Genomic DNA, 26,177 nt, shown 5'->3' on the forward strand with positions numbered 1-26,177 from the left:
AGCACGGGAATATCGTATCAATTGGGAGATATATACCCCGTATGCAGGTGCTGCTGGAATGTTGCTACTTAAAAATGGAAAGTTTACAATTGGAAAGCTGAAATCATCTCTTTTTTTGTAAAGTTTTGTCTTCAACCGACCCTCATTGTTAATTTCTAGATGTAAGTCAAGATATGAAGCCGACTTAACTGTATCTGTAGTATCCTTTATCTCCAATTCGATGGGATAGATGCGTTCCACATAGTCACCAAATTTTGAGTTGTTTAGTGAAAGAACGTCATCTATATAGCGAAAAGAGTTAAAGGATATTGGTAACTTCTTATCTTTCTTCCTAAGAAGTTCCTGCATGAAGTCAGCCTCATAATAATAAAGAACAAGTCAGCAAGAAGAGGGGCACAGTTTGTTCCCATTGGGATGCCGACAGTCTGTTCAAAAACACGTCCTCCGAACGTAACAAATATGTTGTCAATCAAGAAATCAAGCATCTTGATAATATCGGTTTCAGAGAATTTTTTGTTTGAATCAGATTGATTCTTTACGAAGAAGAATGTATCCCTCCCTATTAAGACAAGATACTTGTATCTACGTTGGCCATTCTTTTTTATGAAGCAAAGTAATACCAACTCTTTTAATTTGTCTTTTAGTTTGGAATGTGGAATACTTGCGTAAAGAGTGGAAAAGTCAAATGTTTTAATACTGTTACAAGATGAAAGAGAGTTAGATTGTATGTACTCTAAAAGATCTTTGGAATTTTTAAGTATCCACATCTGATTCACGCCACCTCTAGAATAGGCAGTTTCACAATGACTTTGAAGCCCGTATTTGACTGCTGATAAAATAGATGTTAATAATTTAGAAAGGGGTTTCGTGGAGCACTTGGAAGACCCAGCAATATACCGTTGTGTGTAAGGACACTTATGTAGTTTAGGTATCCAATACAGTGATGGAAGATCCAGTTCTTCATCTTTGGTTGAAATACCAAAGGAACAAAGAACAGACCTATGATCATCCAGGATTTCCTCTTTGGCAAGTGTCGTGAGGGTATATGTTGAGTTTACAAGTGAATTGTCTATACCTAATTCGTTTATCAAGCATTTAATGTAATGACTTTTACAGACAAAAACGATGTTATTTGGGGCTTTGTATGCGGGGACAATAACATATTTATCATGGAGGTCGGATAGGTGTTTAGCAACATTTTGGTCTTTGAAGATTGACGTAGCATGGGCATTGATGGACCCATTTAGTTTCTTAATTCTGATCCGTGATAAGTAATTTATTCATACATCTCGATCGATTTGCCTACCGTCTTAGTCGTTGAGATATGTTTGCATGCGATTGCTGGTTTGCAAGATCACTGGTAAGTATACTAGTTTCGTGGGGGTTTGATTTTTATACCAGGACCGTCTGCGGGAAAAAAAGCTGTAGATGGAAGACTGCTGTAATACCATTTACATAACTTATATGGTTGATATAGTTCGGCGGCTTTGTGAAAAATTGGGCACATCCTGTTACAAACATGAAATTTGGCACAGACCTTACTAAACTATATCTCTTTTATTTCAGATAGTGAGGCATTTGAAAAAAATGTCTCATTTCCGGTACAATTCAAAATGGCGGACATCATACTTTTTAAATTAGCCCAATACCGAAGGCTAGTATGTGAATAGACGTTATGAACATGCTACTATCATGAAATTTGGTACAAATCTTTGTTATGTACTCCTTTGGATATATGATATAGATTAGACGTCTTCAAAAACCCTACTTCCCGTAAAAGCCGACATGGTGGACCTTGTACTAAAATAAGCTTTTTTTAGGGAGGGTAATTGAAATGTATTTTAAACTTTTGCTACTATCAATATATTGAGCAGGAACCTTTCTTTGCTGCTTGTCATGGATGCAATGTATTAGACATATTTATTTTAAACCCTACTACCGGGTATATCCAATATGGTGGACATAGAAATATTGTATTTCATTTTAATATTTAACTTTTTTCCCAATGTAAAGAAAATGTTTTTTTAGCTGGTCACTAAATTTTTGGCTTTAAGTCATCCTCAAAACCACTAATTTTATTCAGTTTTATATGTTTAAATACAAAGTTAACACTTCCGGGAAAAAAAACAATATGGCTTAAATTACAAAGACGAGTACTCAATCCATATCTTCGATGAAGAGTTTTGAATAGATTGATTAAAACAGAATAAAATCACTAAAGTTCTTAAACATCTTAAAAATTATTATTTTATAGCCGCAAATACATGTTTATTCACAATCGGAGAGTTTATTTTCATAATTTACAAAGATCGGGGTATTTTTTCTTACATCTATAATGTACAAGCTCCTGATCAGATGAAGAGGCCTTATAAAGAGTTGTCCAAAAGGGTTCGCATGGATCATATTTTCCCTTCGCCATTCATAAGCGTCTTGACTAGTAAGCATAGAAACAAATACAAAGTTTGTTACTCATTCGCACCCGCCATGGTATAATGCACGTTTTATACTTGGTGAAAAAGACTAGACCAAGTCGTGGGAATAGCCTCCCTAAGTTTTTCCTATTGCAAAAAACATATGTTTTCTTGCTTCGTTAACCCCATCTAATAGGTTTGTTCGATCTTACAACAAAACCACGGATCGTTCTATCAACGACAGTGTTAAATCCATATCTGGAGACGTTGGGTATCAATCATCATTTTAAATGAGAGAGTCACATCTAATAATGTGAAATAATCAAATAATCCATGTCCAAAACGCAGTTCCTTCTTCAGCAAACTGTAACAAAAGGTCATGGATAGATATTTATCTGAAGCTTTTCTCACTTCCAAATTCAAGCCAAAGTTCCTCTGTCCCTATTTCACTAAATAGCGAGACATCAATGACAGCAACATCAATATCGACTGTTCGAGCCATGACTCAGTTGAAGTCTGTGTTTCACTGCATCAGACACATGCATCTTGATTCAAGTGTCAGCCTCTTCGTGTGAACATGGTGCTAAGCTTGAAACATCATCATGTGGTGGATAACACAAAACATCATGAGTAAGTGTTGCTACAACTACCCTTTCCTCAAAATCGTTTGAGCAATCTGTTGCGAATGAAAACTTAAAAGTTCTTACTTATTGTCGATTCAGAACACTTTGCCAATTTTGAGGATTTTGTTTGGACTCTGGGTTCGTCTGTGTATTCGCCTGTCCCTAAATGTAGCTCTTGCTTCTTACAAAAATGCTCCTGATATTATATCTTATCTACCTCGTGATGTATTTCAAGTTAATAACCATGCTCACATTAAGAGGCTGCGAATGAATCATGTTGCATGTGTCTAATGTGATGAAACACGAACTTGCACGAGTCATGATTCGAATAGTCGTTACTGATGATGCTGTCATTACTGTTTCGCTATTCCGTGACAGGGGTAGACGAACTATGGGTTGTGGTTTGGAGGACAAAAAGCTTTTTATAAATATACTAGTATATCAATTACCTTTCAAATGCACCTGGCAATGAGTGATTACAAACACTTATTGTGATCCATGTCTTTACCGGTTGTGATATAGTTTTCTGATTGCTTGATGTGGGCTACATTGATGGCAATTTGAAGATGTGAATTTAAGGTGAAGAATGATGATTGATCAGCATAAATCACCGAGGTTCAACTGTAAGATCACACAAACATATCAGATAAGGTTAACATGGTTAACGATTCAAGAAACTAACTATTTACGCAAAAGGGAAGACTAATTGAGGGTATTCCCTCAACTTGGTCTTGACTTTTCCAGCATGTAAAACGTGCAATATACTAAGGCAGGTGTTTAGAGGGGACGAGCTTGGAACTGGCTAATATGCTACCCAGTTCAGGCGCTAATGGATGGCGAAGGGACAAAGAGGATCACTTATTAATAACTCTTTCTAAGGCCTCATCATTTTGGCAGAATCTTGTACATTGTGGATGTACTGGGGAATGCGGTTCAATGCAAAATAATTTACATCCTAAGCATCAGAAACAAAAGCCATACAATCTACAGTTTAAGTGGACACATACTTCAACAAGTCAAGCATGACCCGTTCCTAGTCCTAAATATTTCGGAAGACCTCAAATGGACCACCCAATTATTAAACATTTCGCTCGTCAGATCAACGATGGAATATGGAGCCATAAGTATGGGACCCATACACGGTAACAAACACAAATAAGCTAGAAAGGATACAACGGCAAGCGGCAAGATTCATCACCATATATTACAAGTCAAGAGAGGACGGTTGTGTCTCCAATATGATTGCCAAACTGGAACTACAAGACCTCTTTACAATTACAAGACTAACAAGCTAGAAGTTGATGTTTATGTACAAAGTGGTTCAGAGGCTGATTCCCGTTATTGAACCAGACGAATTTCTACAAAAAAGCACGTCCGAAGAGAAACATAACTACCAAGAAGTTCGAAGATTACCACGCAACAAATATTGTGGAAAACAAGTTAGAATCACTCTAAGTGTTTTGACATTCCACTAAGCAAAACACCACAATACTCAAACTCACTCTTTGAAAAGACAGTGATCGCGTCGAATCAGCTACATTCTGTAAACTAAGTGTGCGCATCGAGCGTAGAGAGCGTCAAATCTGCTCTTAATGCTCGTCAATATATCTGCGCGCTCTCTCAAACCGTTATATTAAATCCAGAATTGGTATCGACACTGTATTCATTTTTTATAGAAATATTCTTTATAAAGCACAAAGGTGTCAGTATTCACCTCAGAAACAAACAAAACCCTTGAATAGACTTATTAAGAAGGGATATTGTTACGATACTGTTGTCAGGTCATTAAAGATTGCATATTTTGGCGTTAATATTGATTCACTTATAGGGTCTTTGCATCGGAACTAAACACATTTATAAAAAAAACAGTTGTTGGCATGACACGGGTTATGTTCTTCTCATTTATGTTATGATGGTTAGATACAAAACCCCTAACGGGAAGGATTGTGCCTGATGTTCATATCATGCAATCATAATCTTTCAGTCAGTTTAATTGAAGTCTGGAGCTGGCATGTCAGTTAACTGCTAGTAGTCTGTTGTTATTTATGTATTATTGTCATTTTGTTCATTTTCTTTGGTTACATCTTTTGATATCAGACTCGAATTTCTCTTGAACTGAATTTAAATGTGCGTATTGTTATGCGTTTACTTTTCTACATTAGCTCGAGGTATAGGTGGAGGGTTGGGATCTCACAAACATGTTTAACCCAGCCGCATTTTTGCGCCTGTCCCAAGGCAGGAGCCTCTGGCCTTTGTTAGGCTTGTATTATTTTAATTTTAGTTTCTTGTGTACAATTTGGAAATTAGTATGGCGTTCATTATCACTGAATTAGTACTAGTTTAGGGGCCACCTGAAGGACGCCTCCGGTAGCGGGAATTTCTCGCTACATTGGAGACTTGTTGGTGACCTTCTGCTGTTTGTTTTTTTGTCGGTTTGTTGTCTCTTTGACACATTCTCCATTTCCATTCTCAATTTTATATACAGATACAAATACATGTCGCGGTCGTTGTTAATGTGATAAATCGGGTCTCCCCTGCACTGCTTTGTTTTCATGTGATGGTGACAATGAATGAATATGGGTTTTTAAGCCAAAAAGTAGTAATTTGATTTTTTTTATTGTTTTAGTAATTTTATTTTGTTTTAATCAATCTATCTAAAACTTTAAATCAATGATGTGGTTTGGGGACTCATTTCTTAAATCTACGCCATAATTTTTTTTTTACCGGAAGTGTTATTTAAAAATTTAGATCAGAATAATTTAGTGGAGAACTAGAAAACAAAGTTTAATGACAAGCAACAAAACCCACAACAAAAGCGTTTTCTTTTTATTTTGAAAAAAGTTGAATGTTGAAATAGAAAATAGATATTTCTATGTCCACAATTTTGGATATTACCGGAAGTAATGTTTTTAAAGAGATATGTCTTATGCATTGTATCCACGAGAGACACATAAGAAAGGTTTGCTGCACAATGTAATGATAGCAATACATTAAAACACATTTTATTTACCCTCCCTAAAAATAAGCTTATTCTAGTAGTATGTGCGCCATGTTGGACTATACCAGAAGTAGGGTTTTTGAAGACAATTAATCTGTATCATAAAGCCAAAGGTAGTAGATAACAAAGGTTGGTACTTAATATTATGTTATTAGCATGATAATAATACTTTTACACATATTAGCCTTCGATATAGGGCGGATTTAAGTATGATAACCGCAATTTTGGATTTTACCGGAAGTGAGACATTTTTTGCAGATGTCTCCGTTTCTGAAATGAAAGAGTAATAGTTGAGGAAGGTCTATGCCAAATGTCATGCTTGTAGCAGGATGTGTACAAATTGTCTAAAATATACGTGTAGCCGCCGCACTAATATCACTATTTCCAAGAATGCTGTTGATTCTGATGATATTAGTGGGAGATATTATGGACATAATTGTGCAAATCGTGATACAAGCATGAAATTTGGTATAAAGGTTGACTAAATGATACTTATAAAATATCCGCTGCTGGCCAGATTTTTTTTTTTTTTTTCAAGATGGCCACCACACATTTTGAAAATAGCGTCATAACAAATAAGCCATTATTTGTTAATCCTTTGAAAGGTGTTATATGTTAAAGCCATTGTTAGATTTGATTAAAAGCAAATTACAGGTCATAAATAACGACTAAACACTACATTAATAAAACTTTAGGCGACTTCCGGTTTCAAAATGTCGGCAAAAGAGTAAAACATTTCGATTGTTTTACTTTCAAGCAATTTTACAAAGGGATTTTAATCCTTGAAAGATGTGTAATGTATAATCCAATGTAAGTTATGATAAAACGTTAAAAACAGCTCCTTAGTACCACAAAACAACACATAAATGAGGAAAAATAGTGGTTTCCGGTTCCAAATTGGAGTCAAATAAAATACGAAGAAAATATTTTAATAATTTGCATCAACTTAACAAGTAATAACACAGGCATGTAATACAAGCATGGAATTTGGTATAATCGTGGACTTAATGATAATTTAAAGAAATCAGGTGCTGACCATAACAAATTTCCATTTTTTCAAGATGGCAACCGATCATTTTGCAAATGGCGTCATATCCAGTTGTAATTCCTTGAAAGTTGTGTTATAGGTATAATCCAATGTACGTTTCATTACGCGTAGATTACAGTGCCTAAAGTACAGAAAAACAACACATAAATGGCAAAAAAGTGTGATTTCCGGTTTCAAAATGGCCACAAAATTTTTGAAAATGTATTTTTTTTATAATTTCATCAATTTAACAAGTGATATCACATTCTTTGTTAAGATTAAATGCCTAGTTTTGTTAGAAAGACAGGTTCATTATCTTATAATTATCTGACAGTAGCCAATAACAAAACTCGTACAAGAAAGGACAGAACGGTAGCATTTACAGTCACTAACACAACTGGACTTTTCGCCTCTTCATTTCAAAATTTCCCGACAGGCGGATGCAACTTTAACGGCAGCCGAAGAAGTCCTCTTAGGTTCCAAACTGCCATCGATTTTTTCTTTTATCCAACCCCAGTGTTCATGAATTGGTACATAAATCAGGCTAAGCCCAAACTTACCTACCTTTATACGCTGCTCTTTGGATGTGCTCTGGAAACAAACTCTTGTATGCACTACAATGCCGCTGCTTCCTGGGTAAAAAATTACATTGTGTCTCGTTAACAGCAAGTAGTGATGTTATGCTGTCATACATGATGCAAACAAATGCTTCTTTTATGTCCATGTATGTGTCTTTATAATTCAGCAAAAAATAAGTACGTCCCTTACATGTTGAAATACTTCCCTCGCACCCAAACTGACCTATTCCCTTAGTGTCACATCCACTGAATGAATGAAAGGAAACGTAGCTTCACGAGGACCAAACGCATTTGATATATCACGTACAGGAAGCCATCAAAAGTCTTCATTCCTGCCAAAACCCTTTCACAATTTGTTCCACCATATTTTTTGAGTGCTGCAATTTTTAATACTACTACATCTGTGTCGGTGCTACCTTAACTTACCGTCTTACAACCATTTTCATAATCATGCCGAACATGGGCAAACATTCGTATAGCTGCTTTTCCGTGCTTACAAGGGGTGGCTGAAAAGTATCATTCGTCTCTACAGAAGCATTTTGGTCAGCAAGACACTTGAAAAATGTCAATTCGTTGTCATCGTCATAGAGAAAACTACTTCAGAACCCAACTTTTGTCTTCTCTCATCTAGCCTTTCAATGATTCATTGAGTAAATCTAACACAATCTCTACTCTTAAATACTTATCGATGCAAGATTTGTTTAAGGCCGTATGACACAATTGCAAAATCATCCAATATTGTTGCCCTACAAGGTGGCCTGGAATAACCATTGCTGCATCATCAACGATAAATGCGTCAGAATTTGGATCTGCAAATTGCAAAATGTTTCAATCTTATCCATTTGCACCGATTCATTACCACTGTTTAAAATGACATCCGAAGACAAAAACGGAGGAGCAGTTTGTCTGTATGGATTAAGAAATATTCTAAATCAATTTGTCCACTGCAACAAGAAATAAAAGTCTAGAAAAAAAATCTAAGGTTCTCTAGCTTTGTTTTTTACAAAAATGTTTACAGTTTTATTTTACCGACATAATAGGAAGTTGTTCTTTTTGATCTGGTTATAAGAAACCGGTTCTCCTTCTTTTTGTATTTGCTTCAAACGATCTTCAAATTATTTGCCTTTGATCTTTTTAAAGAAATCCTTTTGTGTTCATTAAATGCCTCAAACCGCTAGATCTTACAAATTCATCTGATAGTCTACTGATTTCTGGTCCAGCTACCATCAATACGTCTAAATGAGGTCTTCGGTTAAACCTATGACAACACATCGCCCTTTACAATTTTTTTATTTTGTGTTTTTTGTCTGATCAATTGTGTTATAAGAAAATATTTTCTGGTCTTACGTACAGTGAAATTATCATTTTCAAATCAATTGCCACCTGTGGGTGACGTAAGAGAAGGGAAGCCATATCTCGGAGAAGGTCGGTAGCGATCGAGAATATGTTACACGATCAAGACCTTAATGAATACGGTATCATGCTTTATATGGACTGTTTGTACAAAATCTGACTCATGAAATTCACAAGAAGTTTTAATTTTTAATTGAACACCAGGAATTGATCTGTGGTAAAGATGACTATATTTTCTTACACCAGTCTATCAAATCATTGAACGTCATAGAGTCATGACATGATAATAATATCTGTGTTTAGCTTTCTTAAGCCGATATATACCATTCAAGCTAAAACACATAGAGTTATCTGATTTGAGTGTCTATTCCTAGATAAATTTGAACATACATACAAGAATATGCCGTTATAGGTGTTGAAATAATGGTTTTAGTGACTATATACATTTTGTTCCTTTTGTTATAAGCCTTCGAATAAGTTATGAAGTTTTTTTAAAATGCAGGGCTAAAAGGTCGCGGCAGTCCATTCCATTATTCAAAATATCCATTTCATTATTTAAAATTGGCTATTTCTTAATTTTCACGCGTATTTCGACATTTAAGTCCTCTAATAAGCGTTGCGGAACATGTTGACTATATTCATTTGTTCCTCCCAAAATAAGCTTTCAAATGTGGTATAAAGTTTATCTATAATGAGGGGCTAAAAGGTCGCGGCAGTCCATTCCATTATTCAAAATATCCATTTTATTATTCAAATTGGCTATTTCTTAATTTTCACGCGTATTTCGACATTTAAGTCCTCTAATATGCGTTGCGGAACATGTTGACTCTATACATTTTGTTCCTCCCGTTATAAGCTTTCGAATGAGGTATACAGTTTATCTATAATTAGGGGCTAAAAGGTCGCGGCAGTCCATTCCATTATTCAAAATATCCATTTCATTATTAAAATTGGCTATTTCTTAACTTTCACGCGTATTTCGACATTTAAGTCCTGTAATATACGTTGCGGAACATGTTGACTATATACATTTTGTTCCCCTTGTTATAAGCTTTCGAATGAGGTATAAGGTTTATTTATAATTAGGGGCTAAAAGGTCGCGGCAGTCCATTCCATTATTCAAAATATCCATTTCATTATTCAAAATTGGCTATTTCTTAATTTTCACGCGTATTTCGACATTTAAGTCCTCTAATATGCATAGCGGAACATGTTGACTATATTCATTTTGTTCCTCCCGAAATAAGCTTTCAAATGAGGTATAACGTTTATCTATAATGAGGGGCTAAAAGGTCGCGGCAGTCCATTCCATTATTCAAAATATCCATTTCATTATTCAAAATTGGCTATTTCTTAATTAATTTTCACGCGTATTTCGACATTTAAGTCCTCTAATATGCGTTGCGAAACATGTTGACTATATACATTTTGTTACGCTTGTTATAAGCTTTCGAATGAGGTATAAAGTTTATCTATAATTAGGGGCTTAAGGGTCGCAGCAGTCCATTCCATTATTCAAAATATCTTTTCATTATTAAAATTGGCTTTTTCTTAACTTTCACGCGTATTTCGACATTTAAGACCTCTAATATGCGTTGCGGAACATGTTGACTATATACATTTTGTTCCTCTTGTGATAAGCTTTCGAATGAGGTATAAGGTTTATCTATAATTATGGGCTAAAGGGTCGCAGCAGTCCATTCCATTATTCAAAATATCCATTTCATTATTCAAAATTGGCTATTGCTTAATTTTCACGCGTATTTCGACATTTAAGTCCTCTAATATGCGTTGCGGAACATGTTGACTATATTCATTTTGTTCCTCTCGTAATAAGCTTTCGAATGAGGTATAAAATTTATCTATTATTAGGGGTTAAAGGGTCGCAGCAGTCCATTCTATTATTCAAAATATCCATTTCATTATTCAAAATTGGCTATTTCTTAACTTTCACGCGTATTTCGACATTTAAGTCCTCTAATATGCGTTGCGGAACATGTTGACTATATACATTTTGTTCCTCTCGTAATTAGCTTTCGATTGAGATAGAAGGTTTATCTATAATTAGGAACTAAAGGGTCGCAGCAGTCCATTCTATTATTCAAAATATCCATTTCATTATTCAAAATTGGCTAACATGTTTAACCCCGTCGAATTATTTATGTATGTGTCTGTCCCAAGTCAGGAGTCTATAATTTAGTGGTTGTCGTTTGTCTATGTGATACATATTTATTTTTCGTTCATTTTTTAAAATAAATAAGGCCGTTAGTTGTCTTGTTTAAATTGTTTTACATTGTCTTATTGGGGCCTTTTATTGCTCACTATGCGGTATGGGCTTTGCTCATTGTTGTAGGCTGTACGGTGAGCTATAGTTGTTGATGTCTGTGTCATTTTGGTCTTTTGTGGATGTTTTTCTCATTGTCAATAATACCACATCTTCTTTTTTTATATTTCCTCATTTTTATGTATATTGTGGAATTTAGGTCGTCCGTAAACCCTCTTAAGCTGGGGTCACACATTCACGATTTTTACTGCCGTCCTTGACAGGACCATTCCCGATTAAAATTTGTCAAAAGTCTGATCAAGATCCTGTGAATCGAGGAAGGAAATTCGATTTGTATCTTTCGCCAGGTAAAATTCTACCGAGTCTGTCACGACTGCGTCCCGATTCTACCGAATGCAATCCGACAGAGATCAGATAGTGACAAGACAGTGAACCGACGCTGACGGAAGTTATCCGTTCGAAAACTGTCGGCATAATCGGGATGATCAGGTACTGTCGGAACGTAATCCTATCACGGTCCGCTCTATCGCATTGCAAACGGCTTTGTCTGGTCTCAGTCGTATTGTATTCTGTTATTGTCGGGACTTCTCCAGATCATTCCCGTTCCACAGGACACAGTCCCGAATACACAAAACATTGTTAGGAATTCGATCCGATACAGCAGAATCTGTCACGACATAGGCACGATTGTAATCCGACTAGAAAAAATCGGCTGAGTTTCCCCGAATGTTACGGGACGCACCTAACTGTCGGGGTGCTTTGCCGAACTATTCGGACCCTTCCCGACCAGTAGGAATCTGATACGAACTAAAACGACTGCGTTCAGACAATAATAGGACATTCCAGATAATTGAGGATACTAATCCGACTTTATCACTTTTCGTGTCGTATCGCTGTCTGATCTCAAACGGGAGCAATAATCGGCAATGTGTGAACCCCGCATTATGGTCATTGCGAATCAAATTAAATATAGCTATAGTGTCACGGTCAATTTTTTTTATATTTTTTTCACTATTCACCGCTTCAATTTGAATAATGAAACATAAGCCATTTCATTATTCGTTATTCATTTTTCAATATTGAATAGTGAATAATGAACTATTTCATTATTCATTATTGAATAATGAATAATGAACTATGAATAATGGACGTACTTCAGCCCGGTTAAATATCTCGTGGTTTTATTTGAATAAATATGGTTAATTGAATTTGTTTGGCATGTTTGGTGTACTAATGCTTCCTACGATAATATACAGTATGTATTCTCTCTAAGAATGGTATAAACAAATACTGTCTTCGGTTTCAGTAAATATATGAATTAATTCACATAACAAAAATAATTTTTATCTTTATGTCATGAAAAGACGGCAACTTGTTGAATTTGACAACGTTACCCTTATTTACGTTTTGAGATTTATCATTGACAGTATATATATTTTAGATACTTAGTATCGTAATGCACCTAAAACGTGAAATGAAGTTTAATAAATCTACTGGTCTATTAATAAAAATTATGGGAGAGAGGTTCTAATTGGGGTTTCCAGAATAGAGAATGATGGGCAAAAATAAAGAATGAAGAGCAAAACAAAAGAATAGAGAAAAATTGACATTTTAATTTCAAAAGGGAATAAAGTTATATGTAAATTATAAATAAAAAATAGAGAATAGTAAAAAAAAAAAGAAAAACCTTTTCCTCCCTTCTAGATCCTCATGACAAATTCGTAAATAAATCACCAACAAAACAACACAACCAAAAAATGCATCTGTAGTCGGTTCTGCGAATATTTCAATAATTTGTTCAATGTATAACCATAAGTTTAATGTTCCTTTTGATTATTGTATAATATTAATTGACTGCTGGTCGGAATTTTGATCAAAAATTTTAAATAAATTTTATCCGTATACCTTTCAAAACTTCAAACTCGAACACTCAGGGGCGACGTAGAGCTGTTTATATGGTAAAGACATAATAATTATCTATTTTTTTTTATATTGAATCTTATCTTGTTTTGTTTTTTACTTTACTTTTTGCCATTTTGAATTTCAATGGCGTACTGTTTATGTAACTGCTTTCTCTATTCCTGCACCGTAACGTGCTAGTAAACGTGAATCTTCATTGAGGTTAATATGTTGTCATACAGAACTGAATGAACTGATAAGGTTTGACCGCCAAATAACTTATATAAACAATTCACATAAAGTATAGTGCATAAACATTATACACACTATATTAATAGCAGAACAAGTACCAAGACGAAGATGATACGCGCAATGTTATGTTTTTCACTTCTACTTGGAGTTCTACTAAAAGAGTGTAAATCTTCTCGGCTAGGTATGTATCATAATTAGATAATATAATTATGTTTTAAGATGTAAATCATTGTGTTGTTTCGTGTTAATTGTTGAAAACGATGCATTCGCATTTTTGGTATTGAAATACTAGAAGCCTAAAAGGAGTAGGTCCGATACGGGCCGATTTTATCCTCAAGTTGCAGGTTCATCTGATGAAATATTTTGGACATTTTATGAACACTGAAGTGTCTATACTACTTTAGTCGATTCAATCAGTTTATGTTAAAGATTTGAACTGATTAAGTCTTTAAAGATTCTCAAATTCAAGCTTAAATATTACAAACCTATCAATGATGTCATAATATGTCACTTTTCGGATGTTTGTTTTTTTGTGTTCAACCTTTATATATGTTTTGTTTTATCATCAAGTACAACTTTCATTTTAATATTAAGAATAAGCACTTCCATTTAAGACAGAAACCGTCTAAAAGTTAACTCAAATGCTTGAAAAGATTTTAGTAATTGATCTTGACTAAATTATGATGGTACCCGATATATGTGCATTGTATTACTAGTATCAAAACAGCCCGTATCAATGTAGCAGAAGTACAACAAAAAATTGTGTTCTACTTTCAGACAAATAACTTAAGGGTACACCGTACATTTTATTTGTTTTTGTAAAACTGCTATATTTGAGAATTAATTGATGCAAGCTATACTTTATTGTAGTTTTAACATGGGTAGGCATTGTTTTCGTGATTATTTTTGTCCAAGCGATAGTGAGTGTTAAAATGACACGAATATAATGCCTACCCATGTTAAAACTACAATAAAAAATAGCTTGCATCAATTATTATTCTGAATGACAATTAGGTAGGGAAATTTCTATGGAAGCCGTAGATTTGTTGTAAATTTACACATGGCCTGGGCCTTGATATTCGTTAATGTTATCCCTCGCTAACGCTCAGGATAAAATTCGAATATCACGGCCCAGTGTAAATTTCCAACAAATCTATGGCTTCCATGAATTATTTCTTAAGTAACATCATGTACATCATTTTAGAGTTTGGAAGTTTTTTTAATTTAATAAAACATATTTAAAAATACATGACAATGTGATAAAATTCATTTTTCTGCAGTATCCAATATACGCATGGGCAAACATGGAATAAGAGCATGGGTTTGTTCACAAATTAAGCGAAAGAAGCACGTTATATTAGAATTTAGTATTAAAAGGGGGTCTTACTCATAACTTGACCTACGCCTTTCGTTTATTTTTACAATTCTATAAAATAATTACAGGTTGTTGATTTACCGACACTAATTATATTATTTCTTTATATATATAAATTTAGGTTCCTACAATGTTGACGTCGACAAAGTTTCTATTTCCGGTATATCTTCTGGTGCTGGATTCGCTACACAGATGCACGTGATACATTCTGCTTCGTTTATTGGAGTAGGAGTTGTTGCTGGAGGTACATATCTAAATACTTTATACCATTAAGTTTTTAGTCAACAACATCTGCAAACCAAATATAGTTAAGATATTCGCTTATAAAATTGAGAATGGAAATAGGGAATATGTCAAAGAGACAACAACCCGACAATAAAAAAAACAACAGCAGAAGGTCACCAATAGGTCTTCAATGTATAGCGAGAAATTCCCGCAACCTGAGGCGTCCTTCAGCTGGCCCCTAAACAAATATTTATACTAGTTCAGTGATAATGAACGCCATACCAATTTCCAAATTGTACACAAGAAACTAAAATAAAATAATACAAGACTAACAAAGGCCAGAGGCTCCTGACTAGGGACAGGCGCCAAAATGCATTCATAAGTATTCAATTAGACAAGCGAATTTTAACGTTTTCGCTTGAATGCATCACACATATACCATTTTACTAAAAAAAATCACTAATGTCTTAATAAAAATGCATGTATAATAGGCATTGTATCCTTTATGTACAGACAAAGTGTTTTAATCTAATTCAATTCCCTCTAGTCTCTTTACTTTGTTAATGTAATAAAGTTAACTTAAGCGTTTTGATTTAAAGAGGCTGTTGACAAATAGTTCAAACTTGTAGCAAGAAAGCAAAAAAAGTCCTTGATTCTTTCTCTAAGATATACAATGTTCAATTAAAACAAATGACAGCCCCCTCGAAAAATAAGTACATGTATCAAGCACAATTCCTCCGTTCATATATATTCAAAAAAGTTGACTCATATCACGTCAAATTATATCAACATAAGCAATATATATTCTGAAAATGTTTTGAGTGCAGACTTAGTCTAAGAGCTTTTAATCTCTCTCAATTGCATTTATTTCTTTAATAAATCTCAATGAAAGTTGTGGTAGACATACATTTGAGACATAGAACAAGTGTACTTCCGGAAACGTTTGTGAGTCATTTTTCTTTGTTTGGTCAATTATATCGTATATAATTTTTTTTTTAAAAACAAATAACGGGCAAAACATTTCAAACTTAGTGTTTTGTGTTTTTATCGAACTTGAAGACCGTACACCAATAGATTTTTAATTTTATAAATTGTGACTCTGATGGAAAGTTGTCTCATGTGTTCTCATACCTCATCTTCTTATAGTTTTATAACGGGGCTTTCTTGTGTGTGTTTTAGAAACTTTGTCATTATTTCGGATCTACGTATCCGGGATCGTAATCCATGTTGCCCGTTAACATAGTGAACTAGCTAGTGTATATATGCCACCAAAAAGTCACTGTTAGAATTGAACTAAGTCTCCTTAATGTTCACATGTTTAATCATATATATATAATCTTTATATAACAGTACATGTATAATAAATATTCTTAATCATAATTTCCAATTAACGTTCGTACATACAACTTTGTACTTCAAGCTACTACTCTCATATCTCTGACCAATACATAAAGTTTCTCACAAGATACAGCTATAAACACATGTTCTTAATTTATGTAAGGCATTGATTAATGGTCTTAGATTATTTGGCTAAACTATTGCAGTTCAACTGTGCAACTAATTTATCGTATAAAGTGTCACATTAAACAAGATGAAAGATCATTAAACTGATTAAGAACTGACCATCAAATCTTAGATGGAATTGATTACGCCACATCACTCCCCGCTAAACAAAATTCGTTTTCACTCGAATTAAAAAAAATCATACCAAAAATATTATATAAGTAAAAAATAAGGGGAGGCAATGTGAACATTAAAAAATAAACTTTTTCTTTTAACTAAAACTACTGAAAAAAATCTAAACTAATAATAATAATAAAAAAAAATAATGATAATTGCTATACCATGTAATTTATCAATTTACGTCGTGAATAGTTGTGGAAAACTTGCAAAAATATTACTCTTAAAATCTAAATTAGCAATTATCCTTTCAACTTCAAACTCTTGATATTCATAACTACAAAAGAGGCACTAAACAAAAATCATAAAAATATATAACACAAGTTTGACAATTATTAATCTATTCAAATACATTATGGTAAGGTCTTTCCGGAATTTTGACCGTTAATCCAAGCGTAAACAAAATGATAAAATAATTAAAAGCATCAATTAAAATCAATTAATCATTATCTCTGGGCAATCCAATTCAGAAAATCAGCATCTCATTATCTGCAATTTTCATTCTATGTGACCGTATCACCATAGAACTACCTTCACTGTAAATCATCTTCACATGGACACTCCCATGAACCTCCAACTAGTATAAGCAACCCTTCTCGGTTAACTTAACTACACCCAATACGCCCACTCTCGTAATAACAAGAGATTAAAAACTAGCTTAATCAAACATGTGTAATACAAAAAAAAAAAATGCAAAAAGAAATATACAAGAAAACAAAAATAAACCTAGGCATAAAACATTCTGAATGGATAAAAACATTTATGAAAACTTAAAGTTATTTACAAACATGAAAATATTGTCCACATGACTTCTTCGGTTTGAACGTGCGGAGCCACTTCTTCGAATCTTTCATCAGGAACTTGTCATTTATAACGGTTCTTTGCCGGTTTCGGATCGACGGATACGCCAGTCCACTCTGTTATTTACATTGTGCATATATACATTGTTACCAACACAAAAGTTTCGATATACAAGTTACTGCTAGTTTTTTTTTTAACATCTCAGAATCATCTCAGGTTTCTATTCATCAACAATTCTCACAGGCGTCCTTCTAATGTTCTTCAAAGTTCGAGGATAATGCGTTTCCATAAAACCAAGGAAACAAAATGACTGACACAAAAGTTTACAAATATTTACAGCAAGTCACTTACATTAATATGTATACAAAGTCATCCTAACTCAATTCTCTGTGGCATACATTTCTCACTTCAGTTATCCTATAGTTTCTCTTGAACGTAAGCCCAAATTGCTTCTGTTTTCGGCACACGCCATAACACATGATAACTTTGTAATTCGTCCAGATTTCAGACACGTCATAACTCCGGTTACTGACATATTGACCACGGGTACCTCCACCAGATATAACGGGGCTTTCTTGTGTGTGTTTTAGAAACTTTGTCATTATTTCGGATCTACGTATCCGGGATCGTAATCCATGTTGCCCGTTAACATAGGGAACTAGCTAGTGTATATATGCCACCATAAAGTCACTGTTAGAATTGAACTAAGTCTCCTTAATGTTCACATGTTTAATCATATATATATAATCTTTATATAACAGTACATGTATAATAAATATTCTTAATCATAATTTCCAATTAACGTTCGTACATACAACTTTGTACTTCAAGCTACTACTCTCATATCTCTGACCAATACATAAAGTTTCTCACAAGATACAGCTATAAACACATGTTCTTAATTTATGTAAGGCATTGATTAATGGTCTTAGATTATTTGGCTAAACTATTGCAGTTCAACTGTGCAACTAATGTATCGTATAAAGTGTCACATTAAACAAGATGAAAGATCATTAAACTGATTAAGAACTGACCATCAAATCTTAGATGGAATTGATTACGCCACAGTTTATAAACGAAATAACACGTTGAAAATTACATACTCTACATTGTACATTATAACTTTCTTAACTCTTTTGATTGCGACAAAAGGGTGCATTTATATAGACTTTGACGTTTCGTTTGTTTTTCTTCAGTTCCTTATGGTTGTGCTCATGGTTCCTCTATAGCTGCATTAGCATGTATGAAAATACCAATATTTGAATCAGTCTCCTCAATGGAGCACCTCACAGTCTCCGAGTCCAGTAAAGGGAATATTGATGCAGTTTCCAACATGAAAAACGATAAAATATATGTTTTTGCTGGAAGAGCAGACACCCAAATTAACCCACGTAAGTTTGAACAGATATAACAGGATATGCCTTTACATATTATACTCAAGTCAGCTTTTTATTCAAAACTACTTTAAACTATTTCACTAATTAGCGTTTACGTGTACAGTGTATGAAACTCTCAATATAGTTGCAACATGATCTATTTCAATGAAAATCAATGATTGAAAATCTTTTTTCATACAATTAGGTGTACTCAGTCTGTGGATTCATTTATATACGTTTTATAATTTTCGTGGACTTCGTAGGTTCAGGCCAACCACGAATTTTAATGTTCAACGAATTGTATTTTTTTTAGTATGCGTTGTTTTATATTTTCAACATGGCCGCCATCTAGAATTTTAAAAATGTTGGTACATACTTTACTGATCTGAAAGAACCATGATACAGACTGAACAATTTTTTTGTATGATTTTTTTTTCATTAATAATAATGTAAAACATCTTTTATAATACAACTGTTTATGGGATATTCTGTATGAAATTAAAAGAAACCAACACCCACATTCAAGTTCAAACTTCTTGAAAACCTATACAAATTCGATAACAAACAGTTTGATATATCTGGATTTTTCTTCATAATAAATAATTCTAATTAGAAATGTATAGTTGAACATGTATGAACGGATGGCTGTTAAACGTCCAGTGGCAAATTAAGTCGTTTAAAAACTATTAACTTTATAAAAGCAATTTAGTTGACATTTACATTGTATCTGAGTCATTATTTAAACATTTTGCTTTATTGGAAATCACAATTTTTCTACAGTGATGTTATTTGCAAAAAAAACGACTAAAACAGCTTTAGAGTTACGCCCCTGCTAAACTGAAGTCTTCAGGTTTCAGCTCTAGATGTCCCAGTGAAGACATATTTTTCAAATGTTTACGCATACACGTGCACAGTTTACGAACAAAGTTCGCAAAATGAAACTAAGAATGCACTCTGAAGTATATCTCAACATTTACTCGTGACTGATGATGAACTGCATTTAAACATCTGTTGGAGTCATAGGTAATAACAAGTCTTATTATCATGTTTGACAGTAACAACAAGTGTATACGGTAAACGTCAATGAGACAACGATGGAACGAGCAAAATATCTAAAAGACTTTTATGCACAAGTTGGACAGTAAGAGGGAAAATAAGTTTTACGTCAAAAAGACCGCAACCCATCAACAAAAATATCCAAAGAAATTCAATATGCACGTTTAACGGCAAAAATAAAATAAAATAAGAGTGCGGTTATGCATGTTAATTAAAATATAGGTCTCCGATTTAGTTATACTACGGTGCAACATAGATCTCCGATTTCGTTATACTACGTTACTACATATATAGTAACGTAGTATAACGAAATCGGAGATCTATATTTTAATTAGATTGTACAAAGTTCATACCTTCAAAATACTGTAGAGTTGGCTTTCGTTGTCCATGGTTATAGAAAAAGGCAACTAACCTTCAAATGTATATGCACAATTGGAAATAAACATGGTATAAACATATACAATGAATTTTATTTTTGAATAATACATGCATTGATACACAACATAAGGAATACTATTACAGAGAATGGACACAACATTGCGTCATATTACAACAACTTTGTATCAAGTGTCAATATTAAATCAGTATTCAACATGGATGCACAGCACTGTATGGTAACGTATGTCTATGGCATGCTTAAGAAACAAAGTTACATTTTACATATGACAAATACACCGCCAAAAAAGGACAAAAAAAAAAAGTAAAAACACAAAAATACTGAACTCCGAGGAAAATTCAAAAAGGAAAATCAAAAACCAAAAGGCAAAATCAAAAGTCCAAACACATCAAACGAATGGATAACAACTGTCATATTCCTGATTTGGTACAGGCATTTTCTAATGTAGAAAATGGTGGATTGAACCTGGTTTTATAGCTAGCTAAACCTCTCACTTGTATGACAGTCGCATTAAACAATCTCATTTTGCTTTTCTTATACCTCTGAATTTATCTATGTAAAGTCTACCCAAAGTGAGATTTTCTCATAAATTGGCGTCCGTCGTCTGTTGTCCGTCTTCGTCTTTGACAGTTAAACTGTTACACAAAAATGGGATCACCTTTTACCACACTTAATTATTGCTGCATCTAGCTTTAAAAAAAAGGTCCGATGACTGCAATCAACAAGAATTTAAAAAGAAACAGTCACACTGTCAGGCTTGATATTTTCCTTTTCATAAAATAAAAAAAAATATTTGTAGATTTTTTTTTCAAAATTTGTTATTTTTTTTATTTCTACTCATAGCCAACAGACAATTATGGAGGACCTTGTAATAAGTTGTCCAGTAATTTTATTAACAATTGTGGTTACAATGCAGCTTATGATTTGTTGAATTGGATTTATGGAAATCTAACAGTAAGTTCTCATCATTTAATACATGTTTCTGTACGTTGTACATGTATACACAAGCAGCACGACGGGTGACAATTTTGGAGCAGGACCTGCATACCCTTCCGGAGCACCTTGGATTACCGACGATTTCAGTAGAATTTGTGTTGCTCAGTCTTTCGTTTTTTGTTAATGTTGTATTAATTTTGCATCAATAAAAAAAAAGAAGATGTGGTATGATTGCCAATGAGACAACTCTCCCTAAGAGACCAAAATGACAACACGACGTTGTTTGTATCTAATTTTGACTGGCTGTCGTTTTTTGCCATGACGTTTTCAGTTTTTCAGTTTGAATTTCCGTTTAATATCTTTCCCCTCTCTTTTATTTTAAAATGTCAAGATAAGTGTCATTGAAGAATGCATAGCTTTTGAAGACTAGTTGGTTACTTTAAAACCCGCAGTAGCTCTGTTTAGACACGAACTACTCTTTACTTATTCAGTACTCAATGTATATTCATCATTTTTCGTAATATGCTTGACTTGAATAGGTAGAGTAGAAGTTTTGCAAGTCGAAAAATCATATACAATTTCAAATTTAAAATCGAAAATGGGGGGGGGGGTCCCAGACACTTTTAAACCTAAAAACGGCAGTAGATGTATAGTGATCAATACCAACCATTAGCCTATGTAAAATGGGCAGGACACAACAGTTCTTGACTAAGGTAACAAATTAAAATTGTGTTTTTTTTCAATTAAATCCATTCACATTCCATATTCTTATTGATTATAATAATTTGTACGATAATTCCAGAAACCAACAGCCAACACAATTGTGTCCGGACAGGTAAGGTCAGTAAGAAAAACGATAGTTACTTTCAATGTATAAGCTAAATTTTGCCTTGTTTTCTACAAAATGTCAGACAACCCGTATACAGATTGGGGCATGTTTAAACGCGTAAACAATTTGACATATGTTAGACAAATATCTCCGTAAAATGCAAGCTTAATGCGGATGGTGTTTTACTTTTGATTCATACACCTTTCAATTTTACCTATAGTTGTTAATGTTTGTTTCTTTTGTGGATAGTTGTCTCGGTGGCAATCATACCACATCTTCTTTTTTATATTTTAGTGTTTCATTCACATTGATACATAAATGTACATAAATGTGAAACGTTATTTACAGAAGTATTTGGAACTAACTATTAGAACGTTATCACTAGAAAACGCACTTCAAAATTTCCACTACAAAATATTTGTTTCTACTTAAGTTACAACCGATTGTCCTTTTTTCGAGGACAAATTTCATTTACTTGTTTGGGGATTTTTTTAAAAATACCATTATATGCAAGCATTCAATTTGTTATAACATACAGTGCTCAATACTTGATAAAACATTTAAAAATGAAAAGCATGACAAACAAACACTAGTAAACTTGGATGGAGAGTTGTCTCATTGACACTAACATGTATACCACATCTTCCTATATCTATAATATGAATAAAATAAAACAACATCAAATTACTATTGATGTGGGCGTCACCCAAAGCTTGCCAATGACATATAGATCTGTTTAACATTTTGTTATTCATAGCTTTTGACCTTTGACCAGTCAGAGTTTACAGAAAACTCCACATCGGCTTACAGTATGGATAATACAGGATACGTATATATTCCGTCAGGATGTTCTCAAAATACAAGTAGTAAGCTTTTATTACTTTTTTTTAAATTAACGATGCCATTAGATTTATTGTTAATTGAATTGTTTCATATTTTTCATGTGGGAACTTTTTTAATACAGCCCTCATCATGCTCCTTGTCGAAGGCTGTATGTTGCATTTAATTATGAAACAGTCACTTCCGGTGATCTCGGAGTTGTCGTTCATAAAACTTTACTGATTACTCGGAGTACAAAATTTGTGCTTGAGACGCAAAATCCAGAATTTGATTGTTTGATTTCAGAGTCTGAGTACGAATATCGTGCTAAAAAATGTAACAACCACACGACCTGGTGTATTGTTGTCACATAATTGGAAATCACACCCCATGTCTGTTGTATTTCCATTACTTGTATAATTTTTTAATTGTTTCATTCCGGAAGTGTTAGATTAACTTTCCTTAATGGTAGAAAGTAAGATGTAGGTGCATGATTGTAACTATATGGATCCCATCATTGAATTAAACAAGGATAGATCAATGTGATTCACTACCGGTGGAACAAATAAAAAAGAAAGGAAATTGGAGAGGGTAGTAAATGAAGGTAAACGAGATTTCGACCACCATAAAAAAAGTACTGGTCCAAATAGACCATAAACATTAGAATGATTGAATAATGTTACATTCGTTTGCACAATCGAATCATGCAGTTTTCATTGCTAAACTTTTGATTGATTCCAGCATATAAATAGCATGTTAACTTTGGTACACTTACAACAGAAGATTACAATTTAGCAATTTTATACAGGCCACCTACAGAATCCTCGAGCATTTGTTGAAATTTAACGTCCCAAATCTGACTTCAAGTTTTTACAGCCGGAGCTGCAAATCAGATGTCACCTTAGAAGAAATCTGAGACCTTTTTTAGTGCCTGTTTTGGAAAAGACCCAGATGTCCTTATTTATATTTCTCTAGTTTTTGTGCTATTTTGAATTTCACATTTCCTGACTGGTGTGAGAAAAACATTTCTCCTCACTAGTGAAAAATTTGTTCTCGGCAAATGATTAGTCGAAATTTAATTATGACGTCTAAATGTTTTGATTTCTTCTGAATTCTCCTATTGTGACGTCATGAATAAAAAGTCGAAAATGCCTGATGACGTCGCATATAAAGAACACATGAAAATCTTGAGAAACAGATTCCGACACTATAACTCGTGTATTACGATATTTCTCCACTCTCGACAGTAACGTTTTAGTTATTTAAAGAGCTCGGCATGCCTTGCGCTTTTAATAATAAAATTTAACTGTCTCGAGTGGAGAAATATCGTTATACACTTGTTGCAGTGTAGGAATCTATATATCCCAGTCGTCCTTTGGGTGTGGTATAGACAATTGTTTTAACTATCGTTTAGGTAGACAAAAATCTCCATCAGATAGAAATACCTCAACATTTTTGTTTGTAGAATATAAGCTTCATATCAGTCCTATTACTTGTTATGGATAGTGAAATGTACATAAAAATTTCTTAAGTACAATGCAAAAGGGTGTCTGAAATATATAAGAAAACAACGGAGCCAAAGCTGTTCAAAACTACCACGTGCACGCGATTAATTATTTAAGCCGGGTTCAAGTGGATTGAAGCCATACTTATTGCGTGGTGTTTCGTTATGAACTTATCATTCCAGGTAAAACCAAACACAGCGTGTCCTTCTCGTCTCGTCCAGGGTATAATCATTTGCATGACACCAATATAACGTTGACTCGTCTTACCTCGGTGTGTAATATTTGCTGCTGAATATTAAATTATCCTTGAAAATCAGATGTTGTTTTTCACTGCAGATAAATATTAATTCCACCATTTAGGGCCAAAATTATTTAACCTCAACAAATTATAAACGAGGTTCAGGATGGGATGTCCTTAATTTCTACATTCTGTATTTAATGATATTTCTATTCTTTATACTTTGTTGACATTATTCTCTCTTCTCTATCGTTAAGCACCTAATTATTTTCTATTCATTATCAATTTGGTCGTTTTTTCTCTCTCTCCCTTTTTAGTTTTGCCCTTTATTCTCTTTACCTATTCTATAAACCCCCACCACACCCTCACTGACTGAACACGTGTTTTATTTTTTCAGACATTATATCGATGATGTCTATGTAAAACATACAGGTTATAACGAAGTAGGAGAGTTAAATAATATCATTATATTATATCCACAAGCAGTACCTAATTCTAAAAACGCTGACGGATGTTGGGACATGTATGGATTCACCGGACACAATTATGGTCAGTATTTTATATTTACTATTTTAAGTTTCAAAGATAAGTGGCAAGTCAAATCTTTTATCAATTTTACTGCAATATATGTGTGTACATGTACATGCATGTACCCCAAATACAGGTAGTACGGTGACCTATAGTTGTTAATGTTTGTGTCATTTTTAGTCTTTTGTGGATAGTTGTCTCATTGGCAATCATACCATATCTTCTTTATTATAGTTGACGTTGCATTACTTTTGATCAATTCAATTCCTGTTCAAGAGATATCATCATCATTATAATGGAATTGCACTTTTAAAAGGGGTATTAATCAAAGTATCACGTGTTTTCCAATTGTATCTGATCGCTTGTTACAGGTATCACAATACTCCCATCGGGAAATGCGATAGTAATATCCATTGTTGTCATAGCATAGACATTAACAGAACGAGTGTACAGAGAAATGGAAGAAATATAAATTCGATTATGAAATAAGTTTTTTGTTAATGCTTCGTATGAGGTTATAATCCGTTGATGCTTTCGATTTTTTTTCTGGACAATTTTTTTTTTCGCCGTTGGCGATCGCGATAAGTCGAAAACAGCTGAGGGGGGGGGACAATTTTTTTTCTTTCTCAGAATCAAAAACAAATTATTTTTTTAACTCCAAAAACTGGAAATAAACTATTTTTTCCAAAAAATCAATAGCCCCCCCCCCTAAAATCAAATAGTTGCTGCTAAATTCAGGTGGTTACATTGCACTTGTATGCAGCAACAATATGTACACAACCGTTCGATGATTGGTTGAAATATTTGCGTTGGTTATTCAGAATCCAAATCAAGCAAAATATACTAAGAATGATATGCTGCAGATAGCAAATATTCAAATATCCATTTTTTAACAATGTTTACTGTTTTATCCAACGTATCAAAATAATGGAGAAAACAGTCTCGTATGCAGGTCGTTATGTCAACAAAAATCATGACCCCATTGAT

General features: G+C 33.7%; 1 protein-coding gene across 1 annotated transcript; it reads left to right on the top strand.

The window, feature by feature from the left end:
• The first annotated feature begins 14,742 nt into the window (after nt 1-14,742).
• Nucleotides 14,743-24,784, top strand: LOC143084268 (poly(3-hydroxybutyrate) depolymerase-like). The gene is made up of 7 exons (XM_076260677.1): nt 14,743-14,746; nt 14,922-15,044; nt 18,703-18,897; nt 20,461-20,552; nt 21,179-21,289; nt 22,074-22,106; nt 24,761-24,784. The coding sequence occupies exons 1-7, from the start codon at nt 14,743-14,745 to the stop codon at nt 24,782-24,784; spliced, it is 582 nt and encodes a 193-aa protein (XP_076116792.1).
• Nucleotides 24,785-26,177: the final 1,393 nt, after the last annotated feature.

This window comes from Mytilus galloprovincialis, chromosome 7 (assembly GCF_965363235.1).
Source record: "Mytilus galloprovincialis chromosome 7, xbMytGall1.hap1.1, whole genome shotgun sequence".
Classification (NCBI taxonomy): Eukaryota; Metazoa; Mollusca; class Bivalvia; order Mytilida; family Mytilidae; genus Mytilus; species Mytilus galloprovincialis.

Bases quoted from the DNA above. Each gene is read 5' to 3' on its own strand.
- LOC143084268 (XM_076260677.1), top strand. The intron at 18,898-20,460 runs GTAAGTTTGAAC...ATACTATTACAG, and splicing joins AGACACCCAAATTAACCCAC to AGAATGGACACAACATTGCG. The intron at 22,107-24,760 runs GTAAGGTCAGTA...TTTTCACTGCAG, and splicing joins ACACAATTGTGTCCGGACAG to ATAAATATTAATTCCACCAT.